Source organism: Onychostoma macrolepis, chromosome 05, assembly GCF_012432095.1.
Source record: "Onychostoma macrolepis isolate SWU-2019 chromosome 05, ASM1243209v1, whole genome shotgun sequence".
NCBI classification, from domain to species: Eukaryota; Metazoa; Chordata; class Actinopteri; order Cypriniformes; family Cyprinidae; genus Onychostoma; species Onychostoma macrolepis.
In genome coordinates, this window is record NC_081159.1 from 2,190,902 (window position 1) to 2,211,522 (window position 20,621).

Consider the following 20,621-nt stretch of genomic DNA (forward strand, 5'->3'; position numbering starts at 1 on the left):
AGTATGGTTACAGCAGTGAACTTTATTAAGAGTAATCACCCTTTTTTGTTTTCTATGACTAGTATGAATGATATCTAGTAAATTGATATTATTGAGTATGAGAAATAAGTAAGGAAAGAGGTAAGAGGAGCAGAACTGAAGCGTAATGAAGAGAACTGGACACATACTGGTGCTGTGGCCCGCGGTCCGGCCCGGTTCATGCCACTGACCTGGCATGTTTGCAGGACTTGATGTGATAACATAGTACCGGAGGGAGGATTTTCCATTCTGACTGGTGTTTGATTTTGCCGTAGTGCTTCCCGTATGCGGCTGCACTGTACTGGTGTCCTCTTCATCACCATCATCATCCTCCTCCAGAGGTGTGACGGCTTGATTGCTTAAAGCTGTGGGGAAATGATCAGCTAATGAAACACAAACAAAACCCCAAAACTTCCTTGATAAGATATGCATCATCTGATTAACATTCATAACGTCTCTTTTGATTTCTCAGCTCTTTCAAAATAACATCACGTCTTTCATTCAGCGCTGCAGACGCAGATATAAACGCAGTATGTGGCGTTTGAATCAGACTCTGCCTGCAGGGGAAAAAGGTTCTGTGAATAGTGAAAGCCAATTTGCTTTGCTGACCTTTTCTTTCAAAAAAACCTTTTTCCATTTCTTACTTCCCACTCCCTTTTATTCTTCCTCAGATTGTGGTTATTGAACTCTGCCTCCCAAAACAACACAACACAAAGTGGCAGCGTGTCTGAAAATTGTTTAGATATGGCAAAAAGCACCCCTAAAATAATGCTTAGACGTGTTTGGCTTTCATTTATCTATTTATTTTTAAGACTATTTTATTCTAAAGTCATAAAAAAAAAAAAAAAATGACGTTTTAGTCTGTGTTTAGGCCATCTATATGCTAGTGTGGTTGCAATAGTCAACAAAATGCATTACTGCTCAAAAGTTTTTTTTTCTTTTTAAAGTTTGGTAACACTTTACTTAAAGCCTTTATGTATAATGCATTATAAAGGGTTATATTAAAGGGTATAATGCATTATAATTATTCATAATGTGCGTTGCAATTCATTATATCTTGTCGTAAATAATTATAACCAAATTTAAAATGCATAGTGTAACAATGAATTGTTAAGTGTTGTAATGTATTAACTGTGGTTACAATTATTCGTGAGATTGTATAAGGTGCATTACAAGCCATATTCAATGCATTAAAACTACTTTTATTATGCATTATACTGTATATAAAGGCTTTAGGTAAAGTGTTATCAAAAGTTTATTATGCTCACCAAGCATTTCAGATGCATTCATTTGATCAAACAGCGAGCAAAAATATTAATATTGTAATAACTAAATTAGTTTTAAATAGAAAATTACTGTTTTCTATTTTAATGTATTTAAAAAATGGAAAGGCTGAATTTTCAGCATCATTACTCCAGATTGCAGTCTCACATGATCTTTCAGAAATCATTCTAATATGCTGATTTGCTGCTCAGGAATAATAAAAAAAACTGTTTAATGCATCCTTACTGAATAAATGTATTAATTACAAAAAATGTTTTGCATTTTTTTTGTAACATCTGCAGGGACATGACCGTACTGCATATAAGCAGACAGTCAAATGTTAACTCAAAACAAAGCCTCACCATGATAAAGAACAGAAAATCCTTGCGCCTCGTTTGTCCTGTCTGAGTAAAAATACAAAATGACAAAGTCTGCAGTGACGTTCACGATGTCCCGCGGTGGATTGCGGCCATCGAATCGCGCCACCACCTGATTGGAGAAGCCATCCAACAGCTCCACCATATCAGTCTGATCCACGATGTTGAAGAAAGTAAAGTTGAACAGAATGACAGAAGCACCTGGAACCTGGAGGAGCGACATGACAAAGATGAGACAGCTATCAGTATTCCAGATACACATTATGACTTTTGGCTCGGGCAAGCTCTCTCTCCATTAGGATATTAAAGCATTAATTGTACCTGAATGGTCCAGTAGCAGACCCTGCCAGGTTTGTATTTGTCCGGGAAATCAGGAGAGTAGATCACTGCGGAGGGCGATGTGTAGTTTCCCCCACAAGCACCTACTTTTGCTATGGGAGAAAAGTGACAGCTTCAGCTTTTACTAAATAATGAAAGGAAGAGGGTAAATGACAGGGTTTTGTTTAACAACCTAGAACTAGATTTGTGAGGATGAGACGATCATCAGCATCCTTAACTTTCCTTTGCACAGATAATAAGACTGTAAAAAACGTACTGTCGAAGACTATGACGCGCCCGTCGCCTCCACATGGCTGAGTGTGATCTCCAAAACACACATGGTTACACTCTGTGCTCGGAGCGTCACCGTGACGATGGTAATCAATGTCGTTGCCACAGAAACAAGCATAGCCTGATTCCATACCGGCAAGCTGGAAGAAAATAATCCACAAATAATCAGGAATCATAATTCTCTCATGCCAGGGCAATCCAACGGTGCAAAAAGCAAGCCAAATACAATATATATTATTGATTTCTTCCCACGCAAGCAGATGCACATGATTACATCTAGAACAAATATTGATTCTTTTTCATTTGTTTTTTGTTGAGTCATTTCATTAAGTGTGAAAAAAATAGATCAAGTAAGTCAGGACAAAAATCACTATTCCAGGGAAAAGGTTATTTTTAAGCGTGTATATCAATACACTTTTTAAAAAATATATTGAATATTTATTATTTTGAATCAGTTTTTATATCTTTCATTTTATTTTTAGTTAAAGCTTTTGTCATTTTTAAAGGGATACACAGCAAAAAATGCATATCAACTTGACATCGTCACCACTGATAAGCTACTCTTAAATATAATGTACAAACTTACATTTTCTGTAAAGCTGCTTTGCAATGCGCTATACAATAAATTTGAATTGAATTGAATTGAAAAAATGATTTTCTTACTTAGTATTTTTGTTTTGCTTTCTAGTTATACATATCTTCAATCAAGGTGCATTTTTTTACAAGTAAAATGACTTGTATCATGTATGAGTCGTACATATACAATATGTCTTGTTTTCTGAAAAAATGATCAAATCATTATAAAATCATTTTAGCTATAAAATCTGATTGGATGAGTTGCATTAAAAACTTTTGTGAAGTAACTAATAAAAGTACATATGTAACCAAGCATGAATTGAATTCTTTATTGGTAACACTTTATTTTACAGTCTCCTTGTTACACGTTGCATGTACTTACTATTATAATAACAGTAAAGGTAGCAGGTAACCCTAAGACAAACCCTAACCATATAGTAAGTAAATGTAGTTAATTAATATTACTTAAATGCATAATTACACTGTAACAAGGACACCTTAAAGTAAAGTGCAACCCTATATCCATGTGGCAAAACATCGATTAATATTAAACGAACCTGGATGCAGTCAGGTTTGAGACGTTAAGACACCTAAAGTAACTGAAGTAAAAGGTGTTATAATAACCATGGTGGGATTTGTACCTTGTATCTTTGGTTGCGGCAGAAGCTGATGCAGTTCTGAATGGTGAGTTTGTTGGAGGTCTGGTAGCCTCCAGATAAAGGTGTTGGATCACCGCTGTCCTTAAAACAGCCCAGGTTACCAGGCACTGAAGGAGAAAGACAGGGAGATTCATTTAAAAAAAATAAAACTTATATATCTCACTGGAAAACATGGCACAGGCATATTGGGGTCCATGTAAAAAAATAGCAACATCAGCCATAATTCAATACAGTAACACTTGCAAATCATTAACTTCTCTCTGCCGGTAAATCGTCTGGAAACGTGTCTTAAAAACTGAGGTGTTTTATGAACTATGATTAAAACGGCATGCATGGCCCGAACAGTGTGAGAATGGTGAGCGCCGTGTGTGACTAAACCTCATCCTAAGGGAATGCACAGATGGATTCTGGGGGTTTTGTTAATAATGAACTGAATGAGGTCTCAGGGTGAGAGAACACAGAGGTCAGGAAAAAAAAAGAGAAAGAGAGGGTGTTGGAATCTAGAAAATGTCTTAAAGTCCATGTCAGTGCCACGGATGACACCAAGCATCCTAAGCCAGCAAGTCCGTTTAGGCCAAGGGTTTTTTCAGCATGGAGAAACTTGGGAGTGCAAACACCAAGCAACTGCCCAGAAAAAACTAGCGACTGCATAGCAATGTGCTAAAACCATTCAAAACGCATCCAGCACACGCATACATGCCTTTCATGCACAACATGAATGGATGATTGGGATTTGTTTGTGTGAACGTAAGTGTATCTGTTCTATCAGAACAGTTCTGAAGATCATTTAGATGACGGTGTAGGTTAAATAGTGAAAGGTTTGATTGCAGACTGGTGATAAGGATTAAAAGAACCCTCTCAGACACTCCAGAACTCATCTCGGAGCAAGTCTGTACTCGCACAGGCCTCGTTCTGCTCGCTGGATACAAAGAAAAGTTTTGTTTTCAAAGGGATACACGTTGGGGCCAACTCAGGCCACACACACACACACACACACACATTCTGCCTCTCTGCGTCTGTGGAGAAGTGTTTACTGAAATATTTGATGCTGTTTGATGAACAGTGAAATTCTAGCAGGAAAAATTCAATAATCAAGTTCACACAGTCAAAACACACACACAGATGAACTACTACGACAGATCGTGACAGTGAAGCTCATCTCCATATAAACTATAAACATTTACATTTTCTCTCAAAATCTGTTAGTTGCACTGCAAAAAAAAAATGATTTTCTTACTTAGTATTTTTGTTTTGTTTTCTAGTATATATATCTAAAAATTGCATTTATTTTATTTTAAGATATTATGTCTTGTTTTCTGAAGAAAAAAAAAAATATATATATATATATATATATAAATTTTGTTAGTTTTTGCTTAAAAACAAGCAAACATATCTGCCAATGGGGCAAGAAAAATATTCTTGTTTAGCCTTTGAATTAAGATCATTTTTCTTACCCCACTGGCAGATATTTTTGTTTGTTTTAAGCAAAAACTAGCAAAATTTTGATAATTTTCTAAATTGTTTAGAAAACAAGACTTAATATAAAGTCATTTTACTTGTCATGTGAATGCACCTTGATTCAAAAATGTTTAGATATTTATACTTGAAAACAAGACAAAAATACTAAGAAAATCATATTTGCAGTGTACAATTCCCTGATACAAAACACATGGCCATTTTACACCTTTAAAATTAAAAAGGCTGCACTGTACCTTTAAGAAATATTTCTATATACACACACACTACTGTTTTTGGGGTTGCTAATATTTTTACATGTTGTTGAAAGAAGTCTGTTATACTCAACGTGGCTGCAAGTAAAAACAGTAATATTGTGACAATAATATCCGGGTGAGTATATCTATATTTTAAAATGTAGGAATTATTCCTGTGACGGTAAAGCAGCCATTACTCCAGTCTTCAGTGTCACATGAAGAAATATTTTGGTAACGCTTTACTTAAAGCCTTTATGTATAATGCATTATAAAAGTAGTTTTAAGGCATTAATTAAATATGTCTTGTAATGCACATTATAATGCATGTACAATCTCATGAATAATTGTAACCACAGTTGATACATTATAACACTTATCAATTAATTGTTACACTACGCGTTTTAAATTCAGTTATGTATTAATATATTGTATTACAACACACATTATGAATAATTATAATGCATTATACCCTTTAATAACCCTTTATAATGCATTATAAATAAAGGCTTTAAGTAAAGTGCTACCAATATTTCTTACTGCTATCAATGTTGAAAAAAGCTGCATCATATTTTTGTGGAAACCATGATACTTTTTTTTTTTCAGGATTCTTTGATGAATAGAAAGTTTGCAATTTATTTGAAAAAAAGGCAATCTCTGGTAACATTCAGTTGCATATGAATGTACTTATTAATGCCGCTGTGATGTCAGTACCTTGAAATATTCTCCATTATTCATTTTTCCAGCTTAGTATTCATAAGACGTCTGTGTGGATTAAGGAGGGAGTTTTATGTCACGCTCGGTAGCGCCGCCCTCAGTGAAATCTCACCGGTCCGAAATAATTCAGCTCAACATTTGCTCTGATTGGCTGATTGTACTACACAGTAGTATGAAATGTGCAAAATTAGGCTCTTATTTCGAAAGAGTAAAGAAATTTGTGTTCCTTTATACGTAAACGTATTATTCAAAATGTTGGCCAGACTATAAGGAGAGTTCAACAGACAAAGACTGTGCAAACCCCACAACTTCGCTGCTTGTCTAAACACAGACATGTACAATATAATCCACAGTCTGTTCCTCTCATTAATCAGAGTGTAAAAAACCACCACAAAAAACTGCAGCGCAACGCGTTCCTCCCCCTCCTAAATCTGCAACGATGTCCACATGAGCTGTGTTGAGTCAAACACGGACTCGATCCGAAGAGGATCCATTGCTGCCAGCCAGGAATTTCTGGGTGGAAATTAAATGGAAGACTGCATGTAATTATGATGGTTAGATAGAGGACAAAAGCCTTAATTACACTGATATGCTTTTACAGAGAACAGAATCTCATTTTTCACTCTCGCATGCCTGCAGAAGAGGAGGAAAGAGAGAATTTCTCTTGGCCTTTCTTTCAATGGCAATAGCTCTGAACTTGAAAGCAGGACATTCTGCTCTCCAGGGCTCATGCAAGATTAAAGAGTGCAGGTCTTCTGCTTCTGACAGAGCGATTGTACTTTACCATCAATTTATCTGTCCTTAACCTCTCATCACGCACACGGTTTGCTTCCCCCATGCACAAGAAAGGGCTCATCTCTTTCACCAACACAGCTGCTGTTTTTAGGCAACGCCATGTTTCTTTAGTTAACTTACCTCAGAAAACTTCAAAAGAGAAGTGCAGTAAAGTCGTGCCGAACAAGGGTAACAACTGCACATATCCATGCTTTAAAAGTAATGCAATTGACTTCAAAGTGTAGAGTGGAATTTGAAGATTTTATAAGATGCTCGGCTGGCATTACGTGTGCTAATGTGGCTCGTTTAGACTGGCTCGCGCCCAGATACAGCTTTCAGGAAACACACACGTTCACAATGGAAAGATGCAACACATTTTTTTTTACAGCCAGGCCTGCATCTGCATCTCAACACGGAAAGAATTGGAGTCAAAAAATTAAACACAGTTGGGAATGTGGCTGGTTCCACTGCTGAAATGCATAAAATTATTAAAGGCTTCACAAAAACACTCTGTGATATTTGATGCTGTGCAGGCCCATGATGAAATATCTATTCTGTGTTTTCTTAACGTTGCGGGTTTGATTGCTCAGGAACACTGATGACAATCACAATCGAGCCCTTGAGCAAGGCACCTGAGTTAGTTTACCGTAAATCACTTCAGAGGAAAACTATCCGCTAAATGACAACTAACAAAGAAAGAAAAAACCTCACTTTACCTTGATGTACAGGTTATAGAGCGTAACACTTTGAAAAACACATCAGATTACAATTTCATTCAATGGCTAAGTTCCAATCTTTTGAAAAATGTTAGGGACATATTCATATTATAAGCAGAGCTGTAAAGTTAGCTTAATAATTTTTAATGGATTAAGTATTTTAAAAAATGCAATAAAAATGATTGCAAAAGTACAAAAACAAAATTACAAATTGTAGAAATTGTACAGAAAGTACAAACGTTATGTTTTTGTTATTTGAAATGAAGCTGAAATAGAAGAAAATTTAAATATTGGATGAAAAAAATGCGAATAAAAATTAGAACTAAAATAAAATAAGCTAAAGTAATAAACTAACTAAAACAAAAATTAAAATAAAAACTAAAGCCAAATAGAAATATTAAAAAAATTATAAAAATGAAAACTGAAAATATAAAAATAAAAGCTAATATTAAATATGAATAAATCCTATAATCGGATATAGAAAAATACAAAAAAAAAAAAAAAAGAGAGAGAGAGAGAGGGAGAGGGAGGTGAAAAAGAGAGGAAAAAAAGAAGAAGAAAAAATATTTTAATTATGCAGCAGAATAATTAATACTAGGTTAAAAGCTGATATTCATAACCTCAAATTCTGAAGTATCAAATCAATTAATGCAACCACAGAGAGACACAGTATACAGAAATACAGTATTTCTTTTAACCAAATCTCATTCACAAATTCCATTTACGGTAGATTTGATGTGCAAATCATAAATGTGTTGAAGTGACCAGTCCGTTACAGTTTTGTAAGCACATGTGTCACACACTTATCGATAACTTTCCATTTCAAGCCCAGATGCTTCATCACAAGGCCACCAGCTGTCTGCTTTTCCCAATAAACCTCTTCTGAAGACTCTAGAGCTCTCTTAAGCGCTCTAGAAGCAGCGATATTGTTCAGAGCAGAACCGATGGTCTCTGGCCTTATATCGCACATCATATCTCAGCTGCGGTGAGTCATCCGTGCTTTTCACAATTTAGATTTTCATTATTGCAGGGCTTTATGGGGGTGACGCAAGAGTGATAGACGTGTCACAAGTCTGCTGAAGCGGAGCGGCAGACATAATGGCTTTCAAAAGCCGAGGGAGAGAGAGACTGACAAAAGGAAGAAGGAAAGAAACACCCAGATAACAAACACAACAACATCAAACGCTGCACTCTTTGGCAAATTCACTTGGCAGAAACAGAGGATAAGCGTGTCTGAGAGGGCCTCTCTCTTTCCCTCTTTCATTCTCTCTCAGTGTTATTAAAATAAGGTAATTACAGACATAAATTCAGATGACATCTGGGGTGCGTTTTTTCCTCTTTCTTTTTGCAGAGGATTGTGGGTGTTTCTTGTTTTTTTTTTTCCAAAATACATTCATAAGTTCTTTTCTGTGCCACACCCTGCAGACTCTGCCAGGAACACTTTTAGTCGAGAGCCGAGATACACTTGAGGGAGAGGGGGTGAAATAATAAAGAGACGTCTTGTTATTGCTAATAAGACAGTCTGACTTGCTGAATTTTAAAAGGGATAGCTCAGCCAAACATTGAAATTCTGGCATCATTTGTTCACCATGTTTATTCACCCACATGGCATTCTTTCTTCCATAGAGCGCAGCAGGAGAAATTGCAATAATGTGCCGGTCGCTGTTTTCCACGTAGCAACAATGAATAGGGATCTCACGCTTCAAAAATGGTGTAAAAGCACCATAACAGTATCATAAATGTTTTGTCATGCGAAAATATGAATGCATTTATTATTTAAATATAAATGCATAATAAATACATCTCAGAGTAATATAGTGAGTAAAAGTAATAATGTAAATAGAAATTTTCACTAAATAATCTGCATATTAGAATCATTTCTGAAGGTGAAATTCAGCTTTGCCGTCAAAGGAATAATATATATATATTAAAACAGTAAACAGTTGTTTTAAAATATAATAATATTTTACAATATTACTGATTTTAATGTATTTTTCATCAAATGAATGCAGCCTTGGAGTACAAAGAGATTCTTTCGAAAACATTTGAAAAAATCCCAAACTTTTGAATGGTAATTTATATACACATTATATTCTAAATCTAATTAATTACTTACACTCTCAGAAATAAAGGTACAAAAGCTGTCACTGGGGCGGTACCTTTTCAAAAGGTACACTTTTGTACCTATTAGGTTCAAATATGTACACTTTAAGTACTTTAAGGTACCAAAATGGACCCTTTAGGTACAAACATGTACCTTTTGAAAAGGTACCGCCCCAGTGACAGCTTTTGTACCTTTATTTCTGAGAGTGTATAGACCAATGTTGTGAATCCAGTCAACTGATTCTTTGAAACGAATCTAAATCAGAAAAATGATTCATTCATGAATCAGACATGGCTACTACTCCTGGATGCATAAATACACCAGGTAGAACTGGAAAAGGGGAAAATGTCAACACTTTCCATAAATAATGTCAAAGTTTCATTCATCATGTAAAGCATATACATCTTCAGAAGCTAAAAAAACCTGGAACAGAGTTTGTGTGTGGCTTCTCATTTTCCACAGGCATCTGATTGTGCCAGCTCACAGCGTGTTGACTTACTGAAATAATAAAGCCCAAACAGATTATTAAGAAAACATTATTAACAGTCTAATTTTGTATAGTCCACATAGACAAGCCCACACATAAGACTACCTCTCACCACAACAACAGGTTTGTTCCACAGACGTATTCCTCTGGCTGTCGCAACACAAATTCATTAACACATGTACGCTCGTATCAACACCTCGTTCTCTCAAGAGGCGTTCACACTGACAGCCGCTTTATTGTTGCAGGTCACTTAGTTGCTGTATTGTTGATTGTAGTAGGCGTTGCTATTGCTTGAAGCTTTAACACTGGTGGGCTGACAGTATCAATGAATAAATCAAAATCTTGGAATGCCCGCCGCTTTTTATTATGGCCAGATACAAGTCATATAGAATAGTGAAACTGATCACAAACTTCTACCAACTGTTTATTTATTTTTTTATAGCCAATGTTGATACTGATATTTAGGGATCAGGATGCTTGATGACAGATAAAATAATATCAGCCATTATTACTTGCAATAATGCATTTTAAATAATGCCATCATTAATAATACATTTTAATAGAATATTTTAAAGAATAAAATCACATTTTGAATTTAGTGAACATTTATTCACACAAAACTCATTTGTTTGCTACTCATTTGCACAAAGTTCAGATTTCTTCAACTTTGCCGCACTGATGGAAACAACTTCATGTGAATTACATCTTTTTTTTTTTTTTTTTTACATTTTGAATTTAACGAACATTTATTTTCTCAAAATTCACTAAATAAATAAATAAACTTCCGCATCCCATTGCTTCTCATATGCATCAAGTCAAACTTTCTTCAACTTTGACACATTGCTACAAACACCTACACTTCGTGTTGCTTCAAATCATTATTTCACATCGAAAATGATTTCCGGTTGCTGTCAGTATGAACACCGCTTCAGGGAAACGCAGTGCATTATGGGTAGAGGAGGGTTTTTAAACACCAGCAATTATCTAGTTTTAGTGCTGAACTTCACAGTTTGGTGTAAAACACCTATAAAATGACTATATTAAGCGTCTGGGGTTTGCTGATTTGTTGGTAAATCATTCAAAAGAGTCCTCACATCCTCTTTTCTGCTTTTGGATCTGCTTGTCTGTCATTAATTCAGATACTAAAGCTGTGTTCCTGTTTTGGCAGGCTCCCTCCTGTTACAGACACACTTACCCAGCCCAGAGTACATGTGTTTTGGTTTAACTTTTGTTCCCTTTTTTACATTACGACAGCTGGATCTGCTTCGGAGTGAAATTAATTTGTTGATGTTGTGGATGATTCCATAAAAAACAGACTATTAATATGCTTTCATTTTCTGCTCAGGGGAATTTGACAGTGTAGCTTTGTTTATGAGGCAAGCGTTTCTGACTGAGCTTTTGTTTGTGTTATGCCGCACTTTACCCATGACCTGTGCGTCTATCATACATTTAGCAACTGAGATTTACACTGGGAGAGAGAGAAAGTGAGAATCAAAGGAACAAGTCAACGGGGTCATTGCAAACATCTTGAGTGAGTATAAATCTATGACATGCAAGGAACACAAACAACACCAAAAGGCCCCTTAACAGGGGACACATGAGCCCTGCTGCGCAACTTCACGGCAGACTTTCCCATGCCGTGCATCTGCAAGGTGGCGGGCACATTGCACTCGTCGTGCCTGAGGCCGTGTTACGACACAATTGAAGCCGAGATCAATGCTTTTCACCGCCACGGCCTTCGGGGAGCGACTGCATGCTTAATTAAAGATTGAGGGAGGCGTTCTCAACAGAAACAGCATAATTAAAGTGTTTTCAGAGGCCAGATGAGTGAAACAGCAGGAATGAACAGTGAAAAGAGCTGCATCGCTCATCCCTCGCTGGACCTGCCTTGGGTCATGAGGTGCAAAAACAGCACCTGTCTTTGATCTCCCAAAACACAAGAGGGTTCATTAACATCTGCTGCGTGGGGGAAGAAAAAACAGACATTTGCGCTTTGCTGTTGTTAATGAAGATGAAGGATCAGGTATTAAGAACCATTATATGTATTTCATCAGCCTGATTAGTCACTCGTGAGATAAATGGTGTCATGATAGATTGGAGGGAATTCATATGACCATATCTGTGTGTGCATTTGAAGGAAAAATTACGATTGAAAGATCTGAATTCGAACTGCACATGCAATGATGAATCAAAAACATGCAGCACAACCAGTGCAGTCTAAATGCTGAGCGACTGACTCTTAAAAGTGAGTATTTTTTTGGGAATCAACAACATACAGCCCAACCACTGAAGCCCACTGATTCTCGAATGACTCTTATGAGTTGCTTTTTTTTTCAGTTCCTGAACAAAAGATGCTTATGAGTTGTTGTTTTTTTAGGGAATCATAAGTATACAGTGCGACCAATGTATTGTCGGATATCATTAATGGAACCAGAGAGCAAAACCGGAATTGTTAGTGTCGATGTGGCACTGAAACCAATCAATCGTGGGACGTTAAAGAGCAAATCCAAGCATAACCAATCACCACACACACCTGTGAGCGATAGCTGAGCATGAACGTTGATTAAAGACAGGTTTACTTTAACATGTGCTGTTGTTGTTCACTTTAAGGAAATAAACTATCCGTGAGGAATGCAGCCGGTTCTCTTATGACTCTCACTTGACTGTTAACCATCCCAATTATTTGGCACCAAACCCACTCACTGAATATTTGCTTACTATAAAAGAGCGCAGAGTGAAAGTAAACATGTCCCATCGTGTTAATCTGCACATTGAGTGATCCGAATCAGTGCCAGACTGTAAAAATACTTTTTCGAAGTTGTAAATGAAACTGTTACCAGAAAATAGCATTTCACTCTTTCTAAATCAAAGTGTCATATATTCAGTGCATTAACCACCATTTCTTTGTGAAATTTACTAGCAATTTCTGAGTGAAAATTGTAACAATGTAAATGTTTTTCAGTGTATCGGCATAAACATTAAGCCCCTCCATTATAGACGAGAAGTCCTATGTAGTTATCCTTTTTCTTGATATTATGAAACAATACATAAATATGCATGTGTGTGTGTGTGTGTGTGTGTTGGTAAAAGAGACAATAAGTCTACAAATGGTTAACATGATAAGACTTCTAAGACAGGTTACTGTTATTCAGACAACAAAACAACACCTAAATAGAACAAACAAGGGTGAAAATCTACCTCTCTCATATCTACTGCAAAGATAAGTGTCATTTTGCACTTGACAGCGTGCCTAATGGAGATCGGGGTAAATTCTGTTCTTTCATCCCACGTAACAAATAGGGAAACAGCCTCAGGTGTGTGTACGCGTGTCGATTGTGATGCTACAATTGTGCTGACTGCTTTCTGATTTTAATGCATAACGACCGCCCGGAGCTAAAAAGTCCAACAAATCGCCTTGCTTTCATCGCCAACACTGTGGGCATTGTGGCTATAAGGTACCACCCGAGACCCAAGACCCATCTAACGATATCCAAGCCGAAACGGGAGCATGTGGAGGGCTGTATTTGATATGGGCGATGCCCTGAGAGCTGACGGGAATCTGGGACATGAAAAAAGTCAGATGGGTTACAAGCACAAACACATTTACGGTGAACCAGACTCAAATCAGTGAGCCTAACACAGAAGACAACTGGCTGTGACAAAAGCTGTCCTAAATTTGCCTGCCATTGAAGACAGTCTCAGCCTAGAGGGGCATTAGTTGGGTGGGCTTTGTTAGCTCCACTCAGGCACAGAGATAAGAGGCATCCAGACAGATTAATGTGTGTATGGCACTTTTGGGAAATGGGTCAGTGAGTGTAATTGTGCCGGACAGTGAGTACGGCTCTTATTTGTGCAACTGGAGATGAAGGAGGAAAATTAAGCTAAAGTCACGCATCGCAACCCAGAGATGGGCTATAAAACTTCGAGAAGCAGGCCTTAAATGAAGCAGGCCTGGATGGATGGCCTTAACCTAACAATCTTAACTAGATTTTTCTGAAGAAAATGTTGTGAGAAAGTTGCTGTGCAGTTTCTCAATGATTTTTAGGTTAATATGAAAGGTTTTGAAAAACACATAGGATGGTAGGAATAGAATTGCGTTTTTTTTTAGTATAGTGTTCATCCGTGTAGTTGAACATTCAGCCAATGAAATCTTGAAAAGTTTTTATTTTTTAAATGTTTAAATCTCTTATGCTAACCAAAGCTGCATTCATTCATTCATTCATTTATTAAAACAGTAATACTGTCAAAAATTATTACCATTTAAAATAACTGTTATCTATTTTAATATATTTTATATATATAATATATGAGATTTATTCCTGTGATGGCAAAACTGAACATTCAGCGTCATTACTCCAGTCTTCAGTGTCACATGATCCCTTAGAAAAATCATTCTTTGAGCTGATTTGATACTCAAGAAACATTTTCATACTATGTTCTTACTATAATCAATTAAAAACAGTTGTGTTTTTCTAAACTTTTTCTTATAATATAATATAATAATATTTTTCTTAAAACTTTGATACAACTTTTTCAGGATTCTTCTTTCTTTGACCAATAGAAAGTAAAAAACAACATTTATTTGAAATAGAAATGCTTTGTAAGTCTTTACTGTCACTTTTGACCAATTTAATGCATCCTTGCTGAAAATGATTAATTTCTTTAAAAAATCTTACTTCAAACCTTTGAATGACAGTGTAAGTCTTTCAAAATAAAATAAATTAAATTAAATGAAAAATTAAATAAATTAAATATTAAATAAATTAAATATTAAATAAATTAAATTAAATTAAATTAAATTAAATTAAATTAAATTAAATTAAATTAAATTAAATTAAATTAAATTAAATTAAATTAAATTAAATTAAATTAATAATGAAAATGAAAATGAAAATTAGATATGAATTACTGTAGGATCATAAAACAAAATGACATTTTGAACAGACTATACTTTCCATCCCTCACAGCCACACTTTTGTTTGCATCATATTATTGAACTTGGAACTATGGACCCCTGAAACAATTTAAGTGGTACATCAAGCATGAATTTCTCCAGTGGTCATTAAATTTTTTCCCCTAATTAACTGAGCTAAATTAACATGTCAAATTGACCGCCCTAATTTATGCATTTACTTGTCATGAATGATATGCAGGGAGAATTTCAGATTGAGCTCTAACTACTGAGACTGTTTTCTGGTGTATGACACAACTGTTCAGTTTTGTATTCACATTCTACCCATCCTGTGATATATGTGTCAGCTCTTGTTTATGGGGTGTGATTAGTGAGATGAAACTGAGGAGCTATCAGATTACACACACACACACACACACACACACACACACATTCTGTTTCTCTGCCAGTACAGTAGAAAACACACTTAGTGGGATTATACAAATCTGACTGACAGGAAAATGAGTTTGCACTCGTATACACATGCACACACATACATGCCCGCGAGACACACACAGAAAGACTTATTCACTAATACAAAGAAAGAAAGAAAGAAACAGAAAGAAAGAAAGAAACTCTGCACTGATTATATGAAACAATGTTGAATACAGGTTAAGACAAATTAATTATCAATCTAATGCTTTGCTGTAAACACAATACACACACAGACTCTTGTATACGATCTCTGGGTGGAGAACGCAAAAACATCAAGTGATGACAAGCACCACAAACGTATCTGTGCATGCTGGGACAGTGTGATTTCTGATGGAGCAATTAGAGTCCATTCCAAAAATGCGGTTTTGCATATTAGTTTTCATAATCCAGATGATGGGAACTTCAAATTTTTTGGCCTAGTTCCTTATTTAACTTGTGCTCATTGTTCGTTATAGTTTCGATGCTATTTTCTATGTTAATGCTTACTTTGGCAGGTCGGAATATCACAGTATTTCCAGTAGATTCCGTCCTCGAGATCTGCGATATAACACCACGGCCGAACATCTCCATCTGGGTTCCTGTGAAAGAAAGACAGACTGTTAAAATCACTGCGACTTTGAAACCACACACTATTTGAGCTAAAGCAGTTCAACAACATTTCCCCTTTTAAAATAAGAAATTTGTTACAATAGAGGCTACTAACAAACTTTACTGTTTTGATTTGATTTTAAGTAACTCTTTCTGAGTGTTACATCGTGACAGCAGTCGTTGGCGACAAATGACTTGTCTTTATGGGTGAATCACTGAATTATTCATTCAAGTGTTCAAAAATAATTATACAGTATCCTTAAGGGGCATACTTTTTTATATTACATAATTATCAGATTGTATAACTTGCCTGTATCTAACTGGCAAACAAACAACTATCATATAATTTAGTGTGAAAACAAAATTATTATATTACTTTCCATTCAACAGTAAATTAAACAACCTTTTCTATATAACTATATAGAGTGACAAACCGTGCAACTCGCTGATGATTCAAATGAATCACTGCTTAACAACCAGATCATTAAAATGATCTCTCTGAACGAGCCAAAAGGATTCAAACTACACAACACTATCTGAGAAAAAGAGACCTTCTACATAATATAATGCAATATACTATGACATTAAAATAGCATGTTTAAATAATGTTTAAATGTCTTTGAAAGAAGTCTCTTATCCTGCTGCATTTATTTGATTTAAAATGCAATAAAAACAGTAATAATGTGAAATATCGTTACAATTTTAAATCACTGTCTTCTATGGAAATGTATTTTAAAATGTAATTTATTCAAAGCTGAATCTTCAGCACCATTACGCCAGTCTTTTCATTGCCACAGAAATCATCCTAATATGCTGATCTGCTGCTCAAGAAACATTTCTGATGATTATCAATGTTGAAAACAGCTGCGCTGCTTAATATGTTACATTGTTACACTGTGCTACATTGTTTTCTTTGATCTCTGATGAATTGAGCATTCAAAAGAACAGCATTTATTTGAAATTATATATTTTTGTAACATTATAAATGACCTCACTGTCGATTTTGATTAATTTAATGAATCCTTGCTGAATAAAAATATTAATTTTCTCACCAAACAGTAGTGCAGCTTCTTGTGAAAAAGTAGCAACACTACTATAAAAAACAGATTGTCACGCTACTGAAAAAATGTCAAGTTTGTAGAGTCGTTGCTTTTGGTCAGTTACTACAGATAATTTAGTTCAAGCATAGCTGTCACTAAAGAGAAAAGCCTTTTAAAGGGTTGTCAGTCAGACAGAACCCCCCCCCCCACAGCGGGAACCAATGTGCTTTATTGAGCCTCTTTCTCTCCCCTGCCCCGTCCATCCAAGCATGTCCACCTCCACGTCGGCGTCTGCGCGAATGCCCGGGGAAGGGCTTTGTTCCTTTCCAGACAGTGACCTGCGGAGCTTTGTCTGCTTCAAAACCCCTTTAAGCTCTCCGGTGTGTACTTTAAACCCTGATGCCCAAACCCCAAAAAGCCTTCAAACAGGGTATTGATTACAAGCGCACAGCCAGACGAGGCAGTGATTGGTTGAGTACTTGGTGAACCGAACATTCAACATAAAAAGTCTGAGCGAACCCTGCTACGGGAGTCAGCGCCGTCAGAAACAACGATAATTGCGAGAAAAGCTATTCTTCTAGTCTTTTAGGAGTCACAATGCAACATCTCGAGCTCGACCCTGAGGCGACAGCTATCTGATTTCAGCCATTGTGAGCTGGAATCAAAAGGGCGTGCCACGGTCTTTTCTTCCCCTATCAAAAACACTTTCCAGCTTCTCTTCTTCTCTCTTTACAACAAGCAAGTGTATTGAGTGAAGCGTCTTTTCATGTGCTTTCTTTTTTGTGTCCGGAGAAACTTAACCTTAGGTTGGAGTCAGCTAAACATCTCCCATTTTCCCTCCTTTTTTTTTTTTCTTTTCTGTTGAGGAGAATGAGATCTGGCCTGCTAACAAACCAGTCTGGCTTTGGAGCCGAGTGTGTATTTCGACAGTCAAGATCGACAACCCCCTCCAGCCTGATGGGATTTTCATTATGACTCAGTCAAATATAATGGCTACTTTGCATAGCTTTTTTGAATAATGTATTCTCCTGTTCAGGAAAGACACCTGTTTGGAGTTGAAGTCTTCAGGGCAATTGAGGTTCAATGGAGGAGATTAGATTATAAGAGGAATCTGTCTTGTTGGCAGACACATATAAACATACTCATACATCGTGCCAGGTTTCTATATGGCTTTATTTGATCCAGGCTGCCTTTGGGGTCATACAGCGAGCACTTAATGGAACAGTTCACCCAAAAAATGAACATTTTCTAATCTAATACTCACCCTCACAACTTTCTTTCTTCTGAGGAACTCAAAAGAACTTTTGAAGAATAGCTTTGGACAATTTTTAACGAAAGTGAATGAGATCCAAAATGATATATTATATATAAATATCCACACACATATAAACATAAAATGGTCCATACAACTCATATACTATACATTACAAATCTCCATATATCAGCTTTGTGTGAGGAACAGGCAATTTAAATGGTTATGTGCTGACAGCTCTTCTTGGCACGCTCTCAAAATTGTCAACAAATTGAAAAAACTCATCTGAAATAGATCTTTTCAGCTCACAAATCTCAATGATTCGTTCATGAACTTGTTGTAATTTCAGTAACTCGGTAACTCAAACCTGACTTGGCAACCATTAGCAGCTCACTGGACAGGAAGACTATGAAAATATCAATTTGTTCATCACACAAAACTATTGTCATATGGATTAAATTTAATTACATGGAGTCCTTTTTGAAGCTTGAAAAATGTAGTCCCCATTCAATCAGTTCAGCTCAAAATTTGCCAGAATGGTGCCAGAATCATACAGGTTTGGAATGACTAGAGGTGAGTAAATGATGACAGAATTATCTTTTTTTTTTCTCCATGAACTAATCCTTTAATTTATCTGTTTAAAACCTCTAATTAATCACCTTTCTTCCCTCAAGGGTGAGAGGAGAGCAATGCAAGGGTGCAGTTCCAGACCAGATATAATAGGAGGCTTTGATCACCAAACGCAGGCCTGTTTGCCCCCAGGATTCCTCAAGTGTGTGGATGTATATGTGTGTGTGCGTGTGTGTGCGTGTGTGCAAGAGTGTGTGTGTGTCCGGTTAAGCCTGCAGGGTCAAGTCCTTTCAGTGAATGAGTAAAGAGTCTCAGGGCCTTTCATGTGTTACCGTAATGACGGGGACATCATCTCTCCGGACTGGTTAATGGGATGGGGAATTACCCATGCCTTTGGAGATTTATAACCTCTTTAAGGAGAAGACTTTAGAACTGCCCTAGGAAACATCAACCATCACCAGTGAGATCTCTTTTTGTGATTACTTTTCATATTGTCTAAAATGTCATATCATGTAAATACACAATTTTATATGTTTATACTATGTAAACAGTCAGAGAAAGTCTAAGACCCCATTGGAAATCTGGGTCACAACATCTAAAACCCGGAAAAAAGGGTTTCTGAAAGACAATTAAACAATGAAACATGGCATAAAATGAGTCTATAATCAGATTTGTGTCACTGATCTTCTGATGTCTTTGTACAGATGTTCTTGATTCCACTGAAGCTCAAGATGCTCGTTGGAACAAAGGCAAAAGAGGGATGGATACAATTCTGAAATTATCATTCTGACAATAAAATTAAGACAAGTAAATATTTGTATTAAATTTAAAAGAAGCATGCTTTATCATCATAAAAAAAATAATAAATAAAAAAAAAGCATGCTCTCAGACATTTGGTTTCTTTCTTTCATTTTCAATTGTTTCTTGTAGACCGCAATGATATGGAGTCTCATGCTTCTCAGATATTTCCCCTGAGCAAAATTCCCTAATAATTTCATGTTTCTCCTCTAAGGTTTCAGAACTTTGCTGAGATCTGATTGAGATAACAGCAGTCAAAGTCTGCCATTAATATGGACTCAAACGTTTCTTATTAAATTCTTCCAAGAGCAAATTAATACCAATTAAAGGGATATTTCACCTAAAAATAAAAATTCGGTCATCATTTTATCACCTTCATGTCATTCTTCATGTCATTCCATCTGCAACTTTCTTTCTTCTGCAGAACACAAAAGAAGATATTCTGAAGAATGTTGGCAAGCAAACAGTTTTGATAACCATTGACTTCCATTGTTTTACAATTTAATTTCTCAAAAATATCTTCTTTTATGTTCCACTGAGGAAAGTAAATTCCAACCATTTCCATTTTTGGCCGAACTATCCCTTTAGTTTTGCAGTTATGTATATATTCTTACTGTCTACAATTTTAATTGTAGAGACAAAGCTCGGACACAACTGAGGATCATCATTACGTCTTCTGAGAAACACAAATTTCTTCAGAGCATACATGAAGTTCATCAAGTACAGAAATAAAAGCTGACATTGGTATGCATTGCAGCAAGAGATAAATATGTGTACTTAAGGTTGAAATTTTTCTGTGCAATTTTTCACAAACAAAAATAGAAGGCTTTTCACACTGACCACAAATATCATTGCGACACTAAATTTGATGTGTAAGAACAATGTGTCGAGCCGTTACGGTTTATTGCAACACTCTCTCGCTCCTTTTAGCTTTTCTCTCTCTCTAATTTGTTTCAGCATTATTGGCCATCTGAACTG

At 36.1% G+C, this 20,621-nt stretch overlaps 1 protein-coding gene across 2 annotated transcripts in view; it reads right to left on the reverse strand.

The window, feature by feature from the left end:
* kremen1 (kringle containing transmembrane protein 1) overlaps positions 1 to 20,621 on the reverse strand; it is a 60,848-nt gene that overhangs the window by 5,321 nt on the left and 34,906 nt on the right. The window contains exons 3-8 of one of the 2 annotated variants that reach the window (XM_058776400.1): positions 15,882 to 15,973; positions 3,485 to 3,609; positions 2,254 to 2,407; positions 1,980 to 2,089; positions 1,644 to 1,866; positions 210 to 383 (exon numbers count right to left, since the gene is read on the reverse strand). In XM_058776400.1, coding sequence (XP_058632383.1) covers positions 210 to 383; positions 1,644 to 1,866; positions 1,980 to 2,089; positions 2,254 to 2,407; positions 3,485 to 3,609; positions 15,882 to 15,973 — 878 coding nt within the window. Of the gene's footprint in view, positions 1 to 167; positions 384 to 1,643; positions 1,867 to 1,979; positions 2,090 to 2,253; positions 2,408 to 3,484; positions 3,610 to 15,881; positions 15,974 to 20,621 lie in introns of both variants that reach the window. The other variant, XM_058776399.1, reaches the window with a different exon arrangement.